At 49.8% G+C, this 16723-nt stretch overlaps 1 protein-coding gene across 2 annotated transcripts in view; it reads left to right on the top strand.

Annotated features, from left to right (window-relative positions):
* Positions 1–16723, top strand: part of MORN2 (MORN repeat containing 2) — a 149004-nt gene that overhangs the window by 94003 nt on the left and 38278 nt on the right. For both annotated transcript variants that reach the window (XM_063918015.1, XM_063918014.1), the window contains one exon: positions 12494–12630. In XM_063918015.1, the coding sequence (XP_063774085.1) occupies positions 12494–12630 (137 nt within the window). The remainder of the gene's footprint in view (positions 1–12493; positions 12631–16723) is intronic.

Below are 16723 nucleotides of genomic sequence, written 5' to 3' on the forward strand. Positions count from 1 at the left end.
TCCTGCTGCTGGTAATATTAATAAGTAATACTGCTGGGAGGTGTTTCAGCCTTCTAACCTGATGCTGGTAATATTAATAATACTTTCCTGACTGTTTCACACTTGCTGGGATGCTGGGATGGGGCTGGGGAGAGAGAGTGGGGGTAGGGGCAGATATGGACTGGGGGAGAAAGAAAAAGGGCAGGATGCTTGGGGCAGATAAGGACTGGGGAGAGAGGAGGGGTAGGGGCAGATATGACATGGGGGGAGGGGGAAGGTGATGGGTTAAAAAGGGACTGGGTAGAGAGTGGAGTGATAGGGGCAGATAGGTACAGTGGAGAGAGAGATGCAGATTATTTCAATATAGACACCTCTGTGTGACATGGACACACGCACACACCACACTCACTTGCACACTCCCTACTGCACCCCCCACCATATACTGCCCCTATATACACTGTATCCCCAACCTCTTCCATATTCTGCACCCCCCAAAATATACTGCCCCTATGTACACACTTCACGCCATACCCCTCCATATAGTGCCCCCCTATATACATGGCACCCCCTCCTCCATATACTGCTACCGCCATATACAGCATACTCTGCACCCCCTCCTCCATATTCTGTGCTGCATACCCAGGTTATTTGCCATCCCGGGACTCCGCAACAAGTAGCAGCAATAAAATGGATGCAGGAACCACCAGACAGTCCTGTAGTGCTCAGAGCGGAGACATCGGGGACACGTTTGGCCACTTACCAGCGGGCAAAGTCTGGCAGGAAGAGGTAAGACCCTCTGTCGGGTGAGCAGTGCAGTAACTGGGAGGAGGAGGGGTCAGTGCTGGGGCTGCGGATGAGAAGAACGCAGATAACCGGCTCAGCTGCTTTATATATACTGCACACCAATGGAGGAGCAGGGTTCTGTGCTCACCCCTACCACACCCTAGACAGGCCATGCTGAGACCCCTCCGGACAGCTGCTGGTGGCTACTAGAGTCCTCTATCCCAGACTGGTCGGGAGCTGTGTGGGGACTGGTGAGCTTACAGGTGCCAGTACTGGTGTATATAGTGCAGCATCATTACAGCCTCCCCATTACAGATACACAGCATCTATATTTATAAAAGGTTAACGCTACACACACTCAGCATGACAGAGCCCCATCTCCCAGCAGCAGGACTTCCTTAAAGCCAACAGCTCCTGAGTGAGTAGCGACCGCCCTCCTAATATAATCCAGCACTGGTGTCCGTTATTTTTACGGGCTTTTAACTAGTGTCTAATAAATAGACTGAATCTCAACCGCTGTGCAGTTTAAAGTCACACAATAGTACTTGCCTATGGAGAATCCTGCTAATCAATGCTGCTGTGTCCCAAATATGTTTATGGAATATACTTGCCGCTGAGACAGCTCAGTGTCAGTGCATTGGGAATGCTGCACCTGTCTGTAATCAGGTAGAGAATATGGAGGTGTAGTCAGTGGACAGTATGATAGATAATCCTGTAGCAGGGCTGTAGTTCAGATGTCAATCGCAGTAGCTAAATGATATAATCACGGTATGGGATAACAGCAAATCGATCCGCAAGTAGTCACGTAATTCGCAGCCCCCTACCAAGGCCACAGCCAGCCCCATATGTAAGGGGACCAGTGGTATTTCTGTAATTCCAGTCCAGCCCCATTTCCTGGGGGGGTCACTGCAAGTGCCGTCAGGTGCAGTAGAGCTCCAGGCTAGAGACCAATGTATATGCACAGCGTAAAGCCAAGTAGATGGTACAATAATGAGAATATATTCCTTCTGGCTGTTTGAATTTAAAAAAGCTTAAAAGCGGTGAGCATAAGTAGCAGCCCCAGAGAAGTGAAAGTCCTGTATTCTTCAGTGCATTTCACTGCAGGCAGCAGCTAATGCGATCCCATGCGCATCGGATCTGCAAAAATATGCTAATGTCACAGCTGCAGGGATTTCTATAGAGACACCTACCAGTGGCGCTTCTGATCCGCTACTTTCGTACAGAGGGCCTGATTCACACGTCTACAAACCCCATTTTTCCTCAGTTGAGTGATTATTGTCCATCTGCGCATGCGTCTAATGCTGGGTACACACTACCAGCAATATGTCTGTGAATGACGTTGGTAACAACACATCGTGTCGTCCCTGCAGCACAGCCGATGACCAATATATCAGCAGATATATTTTGGCGCATCGTGCTGTGTGTACGAATGGTTACCCTTGCTGCGGAGGCTGTCATAGATGGACGGACAAATTCAAATGCCTGCCGAGCTTCATGACAGGGACCGACATATCGAGTGGCCAGTCGGTAAGTGCGTACACTTACCTTCATCAGCCACTCGGTCGGCACTATGGCGGGACCACCGACATATCTGTCAGATGAGTATCCAGCCTAAGTGACAGCGTGCATGTGCTGCAATGGTTTATTTGCAAAGTGATTGACAGTCAGGGACCGTTGGGGTGCAGTTACTGGGTGTGGTGGCAAAGACTGTTTTCATGGTGTGTCTCAGCCTGCGACTGTGATCCCATGCACAGCTGCAATGGCTGTAGTGACTTACTTTCTGTGGCCATGCTACGTGACCATATAGGGCTTCTCCAAAGTTTGATAATAAACTGATCGGCGACTGTTGCTGCGTTTTTGTACTATGCCACTGGGACTCGCACAGGCTGCAGAATTTGCATATTATCACACAGCACTGCGTACACAATCGCAGTTAGCATACATCTCTGGGGGAGGACCAAAGACGCACCATCAGTTGCATCTGTGGACCTCTTTACAACCCTTTGGTGGCTCAAAAGTCAATCACAAGTAATCTGCAGAAGACTGTGAAGCCGACGTAGTTGCAGGCTCAGACACGCCCTTGACACTGCCGCACTGCATCTGCATTTGACAAGCCACCCCCATTGCCTTCCAAAAATGCTCACTATCTGTACTCACCTTGCTGCGTCCGCAGTCGTTACTCAGTTGCTGCACGTGCACTGTGCACCTCTAACGTATGTGCATTACAAAACATCGCTGACCTGTGCAAACATCAGCATTCTCCTTCTGCATAGGCCCAGTGTCATAGCATGATGATAGCGAGTTGTTGACACAAAATATAAATAAGGAATGAGAAAGAAAGTGTTGTTTTATTCTATTCATACTCCACCCTTAACATGTCGCTATATAATATATACATTGTATTTCTGCTGCGGGGTACACTGGGCTCCACAAGGATTAACATCGGGGTGCAGAGTAGGATCTTGATCCGAGGCGCCAACAGGCTCAAAGCTTTGACTGTTCCCAAGATGCACAGCGCCGCCTCCTCTATAACCCCGCCTCCCTGCACAGGAGCTCAGTTTGTAAGTTGGTGCCATGCAGTTAGCAGGCATACAACAGGGGGGCTGCTCCTGCAGCCTAAGAAAAGCTATTTTTCAGAAGAAAAAAGAATAATTGAAGACTTCAAGGGCTGCAGCAGTGTTAGATGTCAGTCAGACATCCCCTGCTGCAGCTCCATTCATTCCCCAGCGGCGCTGTATATTCCCGCGCCCTGGTTGCCGGGTCACTACAGCGGAGGCTCCGGTGTTCTTCTCGGTTAGTGACACACTCGCTGTCTCCTGGATCGCGTGGCCGCATTCAAAAAGGAGGTAAGGGGTCTCTTTGGCCTGCTGTAATCGCGATCCGGCGCGGCCGTGGACACTGTAAGGGGCAGTCGCTCCACTAGCCTCCGGGACACAGGGGACAGGTGGGGTTTTTGTCTCTGTTAAAACCCATTTCATTGCAGCCCGCAGCGCCCGGTGGGGAAGCCAGCAGGGGGATAAGGCCTGACCTGAAGCCCCTCCCCCATCCCCAGGGCGCCATTTGGGTAAATGTTCCTGCCCTGGAGCTGCATTTCTCTCCCTCATTCCCTGTCAGCCGCCATTACACGGAGCTGCCCTGTTCCTGGGACTTCTTGGGCAAATCCTCCTCTGTAAAGCCGCCTGCTCGTCAGCGCTGTGCATTTTACAGGACACTTAAGTATTATTATTATTATTATTATTACATTTTATTTATAGGGCGCCACAAGTGTTACGCAGCGCAGTACAAAGGACAGTACAGGGAGACAAAATTTAGCGTAACAGTAATTAAATAACAAAAATGGAGTAGAGGTAACAAAGAGCACCACAGTTCTCAAAACATAATACAGCTTAGATGTAAGTAGCAAGGGAGTAATCATTGTACTACTTGGGGCTGGCGGCCATAGATAGAGAGGAGCCTTTACCAGTACGAGAAAAAGCAGGTAAAGATGGTCGCTGACTGAAATGTGTTGAGAAGAGGGCTTAGACAACAATAGGAAAGAGGGCCCTGCTCTGAAGAGCTAACAATCTAGTGGGGAGGGGTGACAGACAGATGACATAAGGTGCAAGCAAGCAGGAGGAAGCCTGATGGCAGTATGCAAGCAAAGCATAGATGTTCAAGGCGTGGGGCAGGGGGATGGAGGAGCAGCCTAAGAACTAGGTTATGCATTGGAGGGGTACGCTTTGATAAATAGGTGGGTTTTCAGTGCCCGTTTGAAGCTTTGCAAGGTCGGGGAGAGTCTAATGGAGCGGGGGAGCGCGTTCCACTGAAGAGGTGCAGCACGGGCAAAATCCTGAACTCGTGCATGGGAAGCAGTGACCAAGGCAGAGGAGAGGCGATGGTCATCAGCCGACCGTAGTGGGCGGGAGGGGGTATGAAGGGAGAGGAGGTTGGAGATGTAGGGAGCAGTGGAATTAGAGATGGCCTTGTATGTGAGGGTGAGGAGTTTGAAGAGGATTCTGTAGGGGAATGGGAGCCAGTGTAGATTTTGTCGAACGGGAGTGGCAGAAGTGGAGCGGCGGGAGAGGAAGATGAGACTAGCTGCGGAGTTGAGGACAGATTGGAGGGGTGCCAGGTGGAAGCAAGTGAGGCCAGTGAGGAGAACATTGCAGTAGTCGAGTCGTAAGATGACCAGTGAGTGGATGATAAGTTTAGTTGCACTCTGGGAGAGAAATGGCCTGATGCGAGCAATGTTGCGTAGCTGGAACCGACAAGATTGCGCCAGAGCTTGGATGTAGGGTGCAAAGGAGAGGGAGGAGTCAAGAGTGACGCCAAGGCAGCGGAGTTGGGGAACGGGGGAGATGATAATGTTGTCAACAGTGATAGAGATATTTGTAGGGGGTGTTGCTCTGGCTGGGGGAAAGATAATGAGTTCATGTTGAGCTTCAGAGAACGCTCAGACATCCAGAAGTATTCTACCTGTCAGTGGACAGTGTTAGTTAAGAAAGGGTGCATACAGTCAGGGTTTTGTGGTACAAACACCCTGTGATATACATCCAGTATTTACTGTGTTTTGTTATATCTACTGTTTACATATGTATATATAGCTATACTGAGTATTACTTTGTATTGCTAGTCCAGTGCAGTTTTATTGTTTGGTATAACTTCTGCATTGTACATTTGTGACTATATGTGTGTGTGCATGTAGAGTGAAACTGTATTTCACTCAGCTTGCTACTCCTATATTCTGTAACCTGAGGGGGCTAAGTGCGTCAGGTTTATTAACTAATATAGGTGTTTCACAAGATATACTTACTATGTATTTTTCTCTGTGATTTATAGTCACGATATATCTCTTGGATTTCCGGTTTGTGCTGACACACTACACTAGGAGGTCTTGTTAGATGTATTGCTGCTAATATTGTACTAGGTTGCCTGTTATTGAGCGTATCGTTATGTCAGCTACACAGGGCAACGGGACTGGGGCTTCTCCCACATTGCGTGGAGCTGATGTTGCAGACACTTTTGAGGAAAACATGGCAGCAGAGAGTTCAGGTTCTGGGGGTTCCTTACCTCCCAGTGGGTCTGTAGCACCGGGGACCAATAATGACCCACCTTGGGCTACCTTCTCCACTTTATTAAATACGCTGGTAACAAAACTTACGGCCCCTGTGGGACCTCCTATGCCAGTGCAGCAGTTTATGGTCCCTGCAGTCAATCCACCATGGGCAGATCAAATTTCATCTCAGTTACAGCACTTGAACCGATCGCTGACTAAAAATAAGTCTCACTCTCGCCCACCTAAGACTAAGACATCTTCTAAACTGGCCGCTACTTCCTCATAATCCACCGCTGTTCCGGACACATCCTCTGAAGAGGATGGTGCATATACTGACCCCACAGACACTGACTCTGATGCTTCTGATGGGGAAGGGAAGTCACTGGTGGATGTCCCTGATTTGATTGAGGCTATCAGGCTCATTCTTTAAGTCTCCGATGAACCTGAGCCTGCGGCTGTCTCTAAAAATCCGGACAGATTTAAACGTAAGAAGGTGGTTAAACAAGTTTTACCTCATTCTCAACACCTGGCTGACATACGTCAGGAATCCTGGGAATATCTCTGAAGGAACCGACGGATAGACGTGTGGAGGGTTGTTTGAAAGCGATTTACACCCTAACGGAGGCTGTGCATAGACCAACCATTGCAGCGACATGGACTGCTAAAGCTGTTGAAGCATGGGCTCAGGAGCTGGAGGCGGAGCTACCTTCCAACGCTTCTGATCATGCCAGACAATGTCTCTCATATATTGCCACGGCTTCTCTTTACCTTAAGGAGGCAGCTTCCTATGCCGGGGTGCTGGCGGCCAAGTCTGCCACTACGTCCATCTTGGCTCGACGTATCCTTTGGTTGAAATCCTGGTCGGTGGATATGGATTCTAAGAAAACCCTGCAGGTGCTTCCTTTTAAGGGAGACATTATTTTTGGAGAAGACCTCAATAACATTGTGGCTGACCTGACCTCTGCTAAAACAGTTTGCCTACCAAGTACGGCTCCTTCTGCACAGAAGGCTAAAAGTACTTTCTCTCTGCCCTTTCGTCCTCCGGGAAAAGCAAAAGGTCAGGCATACCCGAAACAAGCTCGTACTTCCAAAACCTACAAAGCCCAGACCAAAGCGGGCCTGGGCTGCACGTCAGCCTGCTTCCAAAACTGACAAGCCTGCCGCATGACGGGGCGGGCCTTCCCCTGGGGAATCGGCTTCTAGGTTTTGCCCAGGAATGGTTGAAGACCACTTCAGATGCCTGGGTAAGGGAAGTCGTCACTTGAGGTTACGCCGTATCCTTTAAGAAACGTCCCCCTCATCGATTTTGCCTGCCAGACGCCCCTTTGGACCCGGTGAAGGCAAACACACTTCATTCAGTAGTACAATCCCTCCTGACCACAGGAGTGTTAGTACAGGTGCCTCTGGCTCAGTGAGGAAAGGGGTACTATTCACCGCTGTTTCTAGTCCCGAAACCGAACGGGTCCTCGCGGCTCATTCTCAATCTCAAGTCCTTGAACAAGTATGTGAGGGTCTCCAAGTTTCGTATGGAAACTCTACGCTCTATTGTTCTGGCCTTGGAGCCTGGGGACTATATGGTCTCCCTGTCCATACAGGATGCCTACCTGCATATTCCTATTGCAATGTCACATCAGCAGTACCTGAGGTTTGCGGTGGGCAACCTTCATTACCAATTTTGTGCGTTACCTTTTGGTTTGACAACAGCTCCGAGAGTTTTCACCAAAGTAATGGCGGTAATGATGGCTGTACTCCGGGTCAGGATCCTGCCGTACCTGGACGATTTGTTAATCCTGGCAAATTCCCCAGAAATTCTCCTGCGTCATCTAGATCTGACTGTCCAGTTAATGAAAGCCCACAAGTGGCTAGTCAACTGGAAGAAATCTTCCCTGGTTCCTGCTCGGAGCATGGTGCACCTGGGAGTGTTATTTGACACTCACAACCAGCGGTTGTTCTTGTCTCAGGAGAAAGTCCTGAAGCTTCAGGACAGGATTCGATGCTTCCTATCTCGTCCGCAAGTGTCGATACTTTCGGCAATGCAAGTGCTAGGTCTTATGGTGTCGGCTTTCGACATGGTGGAGTATGCTCAATTCCATTCTCGCCCTCTGCAGAAGTTAATTCTTGCCAAGTGGGATGGCCTGCCTCACCGGATCAGATCTCAAATGATCTCCTTGCCTCCGCAGGTCCGCCTGTCACTGAGCTGGTGGCTTCAGGACCATCGGTTGAGCAGGGGTCGTCCCTTCTGGATATCCAACTGGGTCCTGCTGACGACGAATGCCAGTCTGAAAGGTTGGGGCGCGGTGTTGGAACAATACTCCCTTCAGGGTCGGTGGACCGAGGAGGAGTCTCTACTCCCGATAAACATTCTGGAACTGCGGACGGTGTTCAATGCACTGGACCTGGCCCAGCATTTGATACAGAACAGACCTGTTCAAGTACAATTGGACAATGCCACCACGGTGGCGTATATCAATCATCAAGGCGGCACTCTAAGCCGCATGGCAATGAGGGAAGTATCCCGGATTCTTCAGTGGGCAGAACGCCATCTTCCGGCCATATCCGCAGTGTTCATTCCAGGGGTCCTAAACTGAGAAGCGGACTTTCTCAGTCATCAGGACGTACACGCCAGAGAGTGGAGCCTCCATCCGGAGGTTTTTCAACTTCTCGTGGACAGGTGGAGCCTTCCAGTTGTGGACCTGTTGGCGTCCCGACACAATCACAAGGTTCCGGTCTTCGTAGCAAGTACGAGGAATCCTCAAGCAGCGTTCGTGGAATGCTCTGGCAATTCCATGGAACTTTCGGCTGCTGTACGTGTTCCCTCCGGTGTCACTCCTGCCCAGAGTAATAAGGAAGTTCAATCAATAAAGAGGAATCCTACTTCTGATCGCTCCAGCGTGACCCAGACGACACTGGTTCTCCGATCTACAGGGCCTCTCGCTAGATTGTGCCCTTCTATTTCCACAACGACCAGACCTCCTCATTCAGGGCCCTTGTGTTTACCAGGACTTGGCCCGTCTGGCTTTGACGGCGTGGCTCTTGAAGCTTCCATCTTGAGGGCCAAGGGTTTTTCTGAGGCGGTCATTCAAACTAGGTTGAAGGCCCGTAAGCCGGCTTCTGCTCGGATTTACCATAGGGTCTGGAATTCTTACTTTACTTGGTGCGCGTTTCATAATCATGATGTTTTCAAGTTTAGTACGGTCAAACTGTTGGCCTTCCTACAACAGGGCCTGGACTTAGGCCTTCTTCTGGCCTCCCTCAATTTCTGCCTTGTCGGTTTGGTTTCAGAGAAAGATTGCTACTCTACCGGATGTTCATACTTTCACTCAGGGTGTGTTGTGGATTCAGCCTCCTTATGTACCACCCGTGGCCCCTTGGGATCTGTCGGTGGTTCTGGAGGCCTTGCAAGAGTCTCCGTTTGAATCTCTTCTGTCTGCAGACCTTAAGTGGCTTTCCCTTATGGTTTTGGTTTTGCTAGCTATCGCTTCAACCTAGAAGGGTCTCAGACTTGGGTGCCTTATCCTGTAAGTCCCCCTATCTGATTTTTCACCGTGACCGGGCGGTTCTTAGAACGTATCTGGGTTATCTACTCAAGGTGGTGTCTTCCTTCCACCTTAATCAGGAGATTGTGGTTCCGGCCTTTAGTTCTCCTGAGTTGTCTTCCAAAGAGCGGTCTTTGGATGTGGTACGGGCTCTCCGTATCTATGTGAAGAGAACTGCCTCCATTAGGAAGTCTGATTCTCTCTTTGTGCTGTTTGGATTTCACAAACATGGCTGGCCTGCTAACAAGCAGACCTTGGCCAGATGGATTAGAATGGTGTTTGCACATGCTTATCTACAGGCTGGTCTGCCAGCTCCTGCTACCATCAAAGCCCATTCTACTCTGTCTGTTGGACCTTCTTGGGTGGCCCGCCGTGGTGCGACCCTTGAATAATTGTGCAAGGCGGCTATGTGGTCCTCAGTGAACACGTTCATAAGGTTCTATGCCTTCGATACTTCCGCCTCCCAGGATGCTTCCTTTGGACGCCGGGTTCTTGTGCCCACTGCAGTGCGTCCCCTCCCATAAGGAACTGCTTTAGGACATCCCCGATGTTAATCCTTGTGGAGCCCAGTGTACTCCGCAGCGGAAAACGAGATTTATGGTAAGAACTTACCGTTGTTAAATCTCTTTCTGCGAGGTACACTGGCCTCCACAAGGCGCCCACCTGACGCACTTGGCTTCTTTGGGTTGGTATGGCATTAGCCGCTGACACCCTCTCCTGTAGTGAGTGTGTGGTGTTTGTGGTTACTAACGACTGTCATCTCTGGTACCTGCTACTGCATTGGACTGGTTAACGAAACTGAGCTCCTGTGCATGTAGGCGGGGTTATAGAGGAGGCGGCGCTGTGCATCTTGGGAACAGTCAAAGCTTTGAGCCTGTTGGTGCCTCAGGTCAAGATCCTACTCTACACCCCGATGTTAATCCTTGTGGAGCCCAGTGTACCTCGCAGAAAGAGATTTAACAAAGGTAAGTTCTTACCATAATTCTCGTTTTTTGCATTATGGCCCTTAAATATGATTCTATGTGGCATATTTAACATTCGGTATTTGCAGGATATCCTTCAAAAACAGCTGCTTTCTGGGAGTACCCACAAATATTAAGGATTCCCCAGATGTACCATGGAGGGATTGCATCAGATATCTCAAGTATGCAGTCCCCATAGGTCTCTATGGGGGCCACTATGCAGTTGGATCTACCAAGCTCCGGAATGCAAATCATTTTTGGAGCTTGGCCCCGATAGCTAACACTATCTTCAGATGGTTATAGTCCATAGTAGCACACTGGCATCTCTATAAGAGGTGCAGTGTGTGCACCAGGGATGTGCGGTGAGCTAAATGGCTATGGAGGCACTGGCTAACCCCAGAACCAGATTTACATGCAATATATGAGCCAAAGGGTACATCTGGGCATTATACACAGGTGCAGCATTATAAGCTCCTGGAAATCTGGTGAGTTTTGATTAGAGATGTGTGGAAAGGATACACAGGTGAGGCACTTCCTCACCTGCCATAGACTTTTTACTCCAGAATTTGGGCTATAAAAATTATCAGAATAATGCAAAGAAGATATTTCAAACAAATCATCAGTATTTTTCATATATTTTATTCAGTCAAAACTCTGGTTTAAACGTAAGTATGACAGGAAAGGCTCTGCCTCACCCCACCGCACGTCACTGGTGTGCACCCATTTTTTCAACATTTATCCTCTGGAGTCCCGCATCAGCAACTGCACCCAGCAGCGCTGCAGAAGCCACAGGGAAAATGGTGCAGAGGCCATTTTTCCAGCGTTTTGCGCATGCGCAGTAAGAAAATTACTGGAATTGGCCCAGCGCCATTTTACCAGAGACCTGCACATGAGCACTAGACTCTGGGACAGCTCTAGGGTCTCCTAGTGACCCTAGTGCCCCATAGTCTATTTTTCTGTCAGCTAGAGAGCAGACTATTTCACTAATTCTTCCAGAGAATGACCTCTCCATCGCGCCTCCCCCCTTCCCCTCCCACCCAGTAACGCATGTGCTGGTCAATAGCTGTGCATGCTCATCTACTAATACCCCTCTCACACAGCAAACCCGGGTCGGACCCGGGTTTTGAACCCAGGTCCGACCCGGCAGAGCCTTTCACATCGCACTATTGACCAGGGTTATTCCTGGGTTATTCCAGGGTTGGTGCCTTTTTACTCAACCCGGGTCGCCCATCTTAAAACAGTGTGATGTAAATTTTAAGAGGACTTTCTTGGCTCATAATTATGAGGTTACTATACAGTAAAGAAAAGGAAGGGGCTCTGTGTGTAGGCCTCAGTCAGCTGACATGGAAACAGCCAGTCAGCACTATTTTCTCACACCGATTGAATATCCTGTAGCTTTTACATGCACAATAAGCCGGGTCCGACCCAAGAAAAACCCTTCTTTTAACCTGGGTTATTGACTTTGGTGCTTTCACACCGCACCTCAAGCTGGGTCGACACGGCAATAACCCATACTTGCCTACCCTCCCGAAAATCAGGTGACCCTCCCGGCCCCCCGGAAAGGTGGGCAAACCTCCCGCTTTCCCTGCAGCCCCTCCTCGGCCGCCTGCAGCAGAGAACAAGTGGGCGGTCCGAGGGAGTCTGATGATGCGATTTGCGTTAAATCGCATCATCGTAGCTCCGCCCCCCGCTATACAGCGCCTCTTTTCTCGGCACTGCACAGCGGGGGACGGAGTCACGATGACGCGACCCTGATGCCACGCCCCGTACCGTCCACTTTCCTGTCAGCCACACCCCCGGACCGCCCATCCTGCTGCCGGCCATGCCCCCATGCACCTACAACGCTGCCTCCTCCCGGAGGAGGGGGCAGCAAAGTAGGTAAGTATACAATAACCCGAGAATGTGAAAGGGGTATTAGGGAGATCGGAACAGAAAGCAGTGTGATAACTTACACTACATACTGCTTCCAGCTCTTTGCCAGGACGCATTGTGATGAATATGTCCCTATAAGTGTAAACAGGTAGGCTGCACAGGCACGGTATGGCTGCTGAAACAAAATAGGGGATTTAGCAGAGTTCTGAATGATTTGCTGCCATCCTAAGGCTCATTGTTTGTATGTAAGAACACTGTTTTTGTACATCTGGCTCATTTATATTTTATATTATATGGCAGTTTGGTTTCTTTTGTGTTCAACACAGATGAACGGGCTGGGGAAGCTTGAGTATCCTTCTGGAGCAGTTTATGAAGGAGAATTTGCTGACAACATGTTCCATGGGAGAGGGACTTACACATTTCCCAACGGAGCTCAGTATATAGGGAACTTTACTGAGAACAAGTAAGCTGAATATCATTCTTATTTGTCATTACTTGTATTATGAGTTTGCTGTAACGTATCACAGTAGAGCCCAAACACAATGCTGGCCAGTAGAAGTGCTGTTTGACCTGGATTTCTTCACATATGGCATTAATAGTCATCCAAAATTAATGTGACATAAATTTGGCAGAATTATTAAAACAATGAAATGAGCGAAATATGCGCAAATTATTTAATACTGTCATTACATGTACTACTTTTGTCTCATTTGTGATTTCTATTTATATTGCTTGTAAACTCTTACAAGGGAAATAATCCATCCTAATATATTTGTCGAAGCAGCAGAGCTGGATAGAGTACCGGTGTTTGTCTCTCTCCTCTGATCTGCAGTTATAGCCCTCTTATAGCGATCAGTAGCATTCTCATTATGCCAGAAATGTCAGCATCATCTGCATTACATCAGCAGTGCCAGATACCACCCTTTCCTGCAACAGAACATCCACCCATTTCTAGGTTTCCTTGCAAACAGTCACATGACTTAATATAGGGGGTAATTCCAAGTTGATCGCAGCAGGAATTTTTTTAGCAGTTGGGCTAAACCATGTGCACTGCAGGGGAGGCAGATATAACATGTGCAGAGAGAGTTAGATTTGGGTGGGTTATTTTGTTTCTGTGCAGGGTAAATACTGGCTGCTTTATTTTTACACTGCAATTTAAATTGCAGATTGAACACACCACACCCAAATCTAACTCTCTCTGCACATGTTATATCTGCCTCCCCTGCAGTGCACATGGTTTTGCCCAACTGCTAACCTTGGTGGTCATTCCGAGTTGTTCGCTCGCAAGCTGCTTTTAGCAGCTTTGCACACGCTAAGCCGCCGCCTACTGGGAGTGAATCTTAGCATAGTAAAATTGCGAACGAAAGATTAGCAGAATTGCGAATAGACACTTCTTAGCAGTTTCTGAGTAGCTCCAGACTTACTCGGCAACTGCGATCAGTTCAGTCAGTTTCGTTCCTGGTTTGACGTCACAAACACTCCCAGCGTTCGTCCAGTCACTCCCCCGTTTCTTCAGACACTCACGCGTTTTTCCCAGAAACGGCAGCGTTTTTTCACACACACCCATAAAACGTCCAGTTTCCGCCCAGAAACACCCACTTCCTGTCAATCACATTACGATCACCAGAACGAAGAAAAAACCTCGTAATGCCGTGAGTAAAATTCCTAACTGCATAGCAAATTTACTTGGCGCAGTCGCAGTGCGAACATTGCGCATGCGCAATTAGCGGAAAATCGCTGCGATGCGAAGAAAATTACCGAGCGAACAACTCGGAATGAGGGCCCAAATTCCCACTGCGATCAACTTGGAATTACCCCCATATTACACAGTCCCATTTCCCAACCACATGTGGTTTTTGGCTTTGAGTAATTATTTTTTTGTACTCCACATGTGTCAGAGTTGCACTGAGAGTCTGGATGTAGAGATAATGACAGCCAGTGAGAGTTTGTGGGCCCTTAGGGGTCTATGTACTAAGCCTTGGAGAAAAATAAAGTGGAGATAGTACCAACCAACCAGCAATTAACTGTAATTTTTTCAAACACATGGGTAGACGTGTGAATTGGTGATATGGAAGGGGGAGTGTCAGTATCAGCGCCTGTTATATGCGCTGATACCGCTTCAACATGTATTAATGCGGCGGTGTGTGCACGGTGACAGGGGCTTCACCTCTGTCATTATTGCTGCTGCTATCTTTTACAGTAATGGATAATGGGTCTGATTCAGACCTGATCGGTGCTGTGCGTTTTCACATGGCAGCGATCAGGTCTGAACTGCGCTTCGCTGGCGCATGCCTGACAGCCAACGGCTGTCTCAGCCAGGGGCGTAGGGAGGGCGGTTCCGGTGGAGCTCGAGCTCCAGGCGCCAAAGACAGTACTGGGCGCCGCAGCTCGACTCCGCCGGAACCTCCCTCCCACAAGCAGCTCGTAGCCGCAGCTGCATCAAGGCTCTCCCTCCGCTCTCCTCCCCTTCGCTCCCCGTCGGTCCGTGACTTGCGTGTGGCGTCACACGGACGGGCGGAGACGCTGCCAGCAGCAGTGGGGAAGCAGGAGCGCACAGATGAGTATTTTTTTTTGTTTTTTGGGGGTTTTTCTTCATTTGTGTTTGCGGTGCTACCATGGGGCACAGCTACAGGGGCATAATTACTCTGGGCAAATCTACAGGAGGCACAACTATTGTGGGCAAATCTACAGGGGGCACAACTACGCCGAGCACATCTACTGGGGGCAAATCTACAGGGGGCACATCTATGCCGGGCACATCTACTGGGGGCAAATCTACAGGGGGCATTACTACTGGGGGCACAACTACGCCGGGCACATCTACTGGGGGCAAATCTACAGGGGGCACAACTACGCCGGGCACATCTACTGGGGGCAAATCTACAGGGGTCACAACTACGCCAGGCACATCTACTGGAGGCAAATCTACAGGGGCACAACTACTGGGGGCAAATCTACAGGGGGCACAAACCAGGGTGTACAATTACTCTGGGCACATCTACAGGGGGCACAACTACTGGGGGCAAATCTACAGGGGGCACAACTACTGGGTCCATAACTACAGGGGAATAACTGTGGCCACGCCCCTTCCCTATGAAGCCACACTCCTATTTTTTGCTGCGCGCCTTTGGCGCGCACTATGTTTGAGCTCTGGGTGGGAGTGGTGCCAAAGGAAACTTTCACCCTGGATGCCTCAAGGTCTAGAACTGGGCCTGGTGACCACGCCCCCAATTCAGTACAGGGGAGGGGGGCGCCGAAATATACCATGCTCCAGGCACCATGACACCTTGCTACACCTCTGGTCTCAGCGCTGCGATCGCCTCTGCCTGTCAGTCAGTGGACGGGAGAGGGTGGTCACTGGGCGGGAGGGGGCAGGTCGGTGGCGTTTGGCCGCTGTTTAAGGGGTGCGGTCCGGGCAACGCAGGCGTACGCGGACCGTTAGGGGGCGGACTGCGGCGGCTGCATGACGTCACAACACAGCCGCTGCGACCCTCACAGCAACAAGTAGCTCCTACCAGCGCGCAGGAGCTGCGCAGGCAGGGAGCTACTCTTCCAGTACAAAAGCACCGCTGTGCAATGCTTTTGTACTTGTGCGGGGTGTCGGGCCTGACATGCGGGGCGGACTAGTCCTGTGCTGGGCGTTCCCCCGCATGTCTGTGTGACTGATCGTAGATGTGCTAAATTTAGCACATCTACGATCAACCAAGATGCCGACGTTCGAAATCCCGACAGCAATTGACCGACGGTCAAAATCCCGACAAGGTAAAAATCCAAACAAGGACAAAATACTGACATTTAAAATACAGACATAGATCGACATAGGTCGAAATGGACACCATATAAGTGTGCCGCGTCCCCTCGCATGGCTCGCTGCGCTCGCCATGCTTCCCCGTCGTGGTCCACTGGGATGGTAAAGTATGAACAAGTCGGTTTCAATGAAAAAATCATGAAAAAACGCATGTCGGCATTTTGACCTGTCGACATTTTACATGTCGAAATTTTGACCTTGTCGGTATTTTAAATGTCGATATTTTGTCAATGTCGGGATTTTGATCTTGTCGGGATTTTGACCGGCGGTCCATTACTGTCGGGATTTCGACCGTCGGGATTTTGATTGTCGGTAAATTGACTGCATCCCCTTCGATCAGGTCTGAATCCCCTACGATCAGGCCCAATGTAAGAACAGTCAGTAGCACTAACCGATCCAACACTTGCAGCTACTGATTTCGACAGCTGCAGGTGTCATTGCCAGTGCCTTCCATGACTGTGGCGGCTGCCGGCTCCGGCCTGCATGGGAGATCTGGCGAGAGTAGTGAGATCTCGCACATGCGCACTGGAGCCGGCCGGGCAGGGAGTCACAGCGCAACAGCACTAAGCTGATGTGCTGTGGGCTCTGGTAGGGATCGCTGGAGAGGGGCGTTTTCACTCCCTCGTTTCGGCAGACAAGATCCGTTCCGCTATAATACATCTCTCCCACAGCGTGTAACATGGCAGTTAGGAGCTGCTTGGTCGGTACTTTATCTCTCTCCACTTTATCTCTCTCCAAGGCTTAGTAC

Source organism: Pseudophryne corroboree, chromosome 4 (assembly GCF_028390025.1).
Source record: "Pseudophryne corroboree isolate aPseCor3 chromosome 4, aPseCor3.hap2, whole genome shotgun sequence".
Taxonomy (NCBI): Eukaryota; Metazoa; Chordata; class Amphibia; order Anura; family Myobatrachidae; genus Pseudophryne; species Pseudophryne corroboree.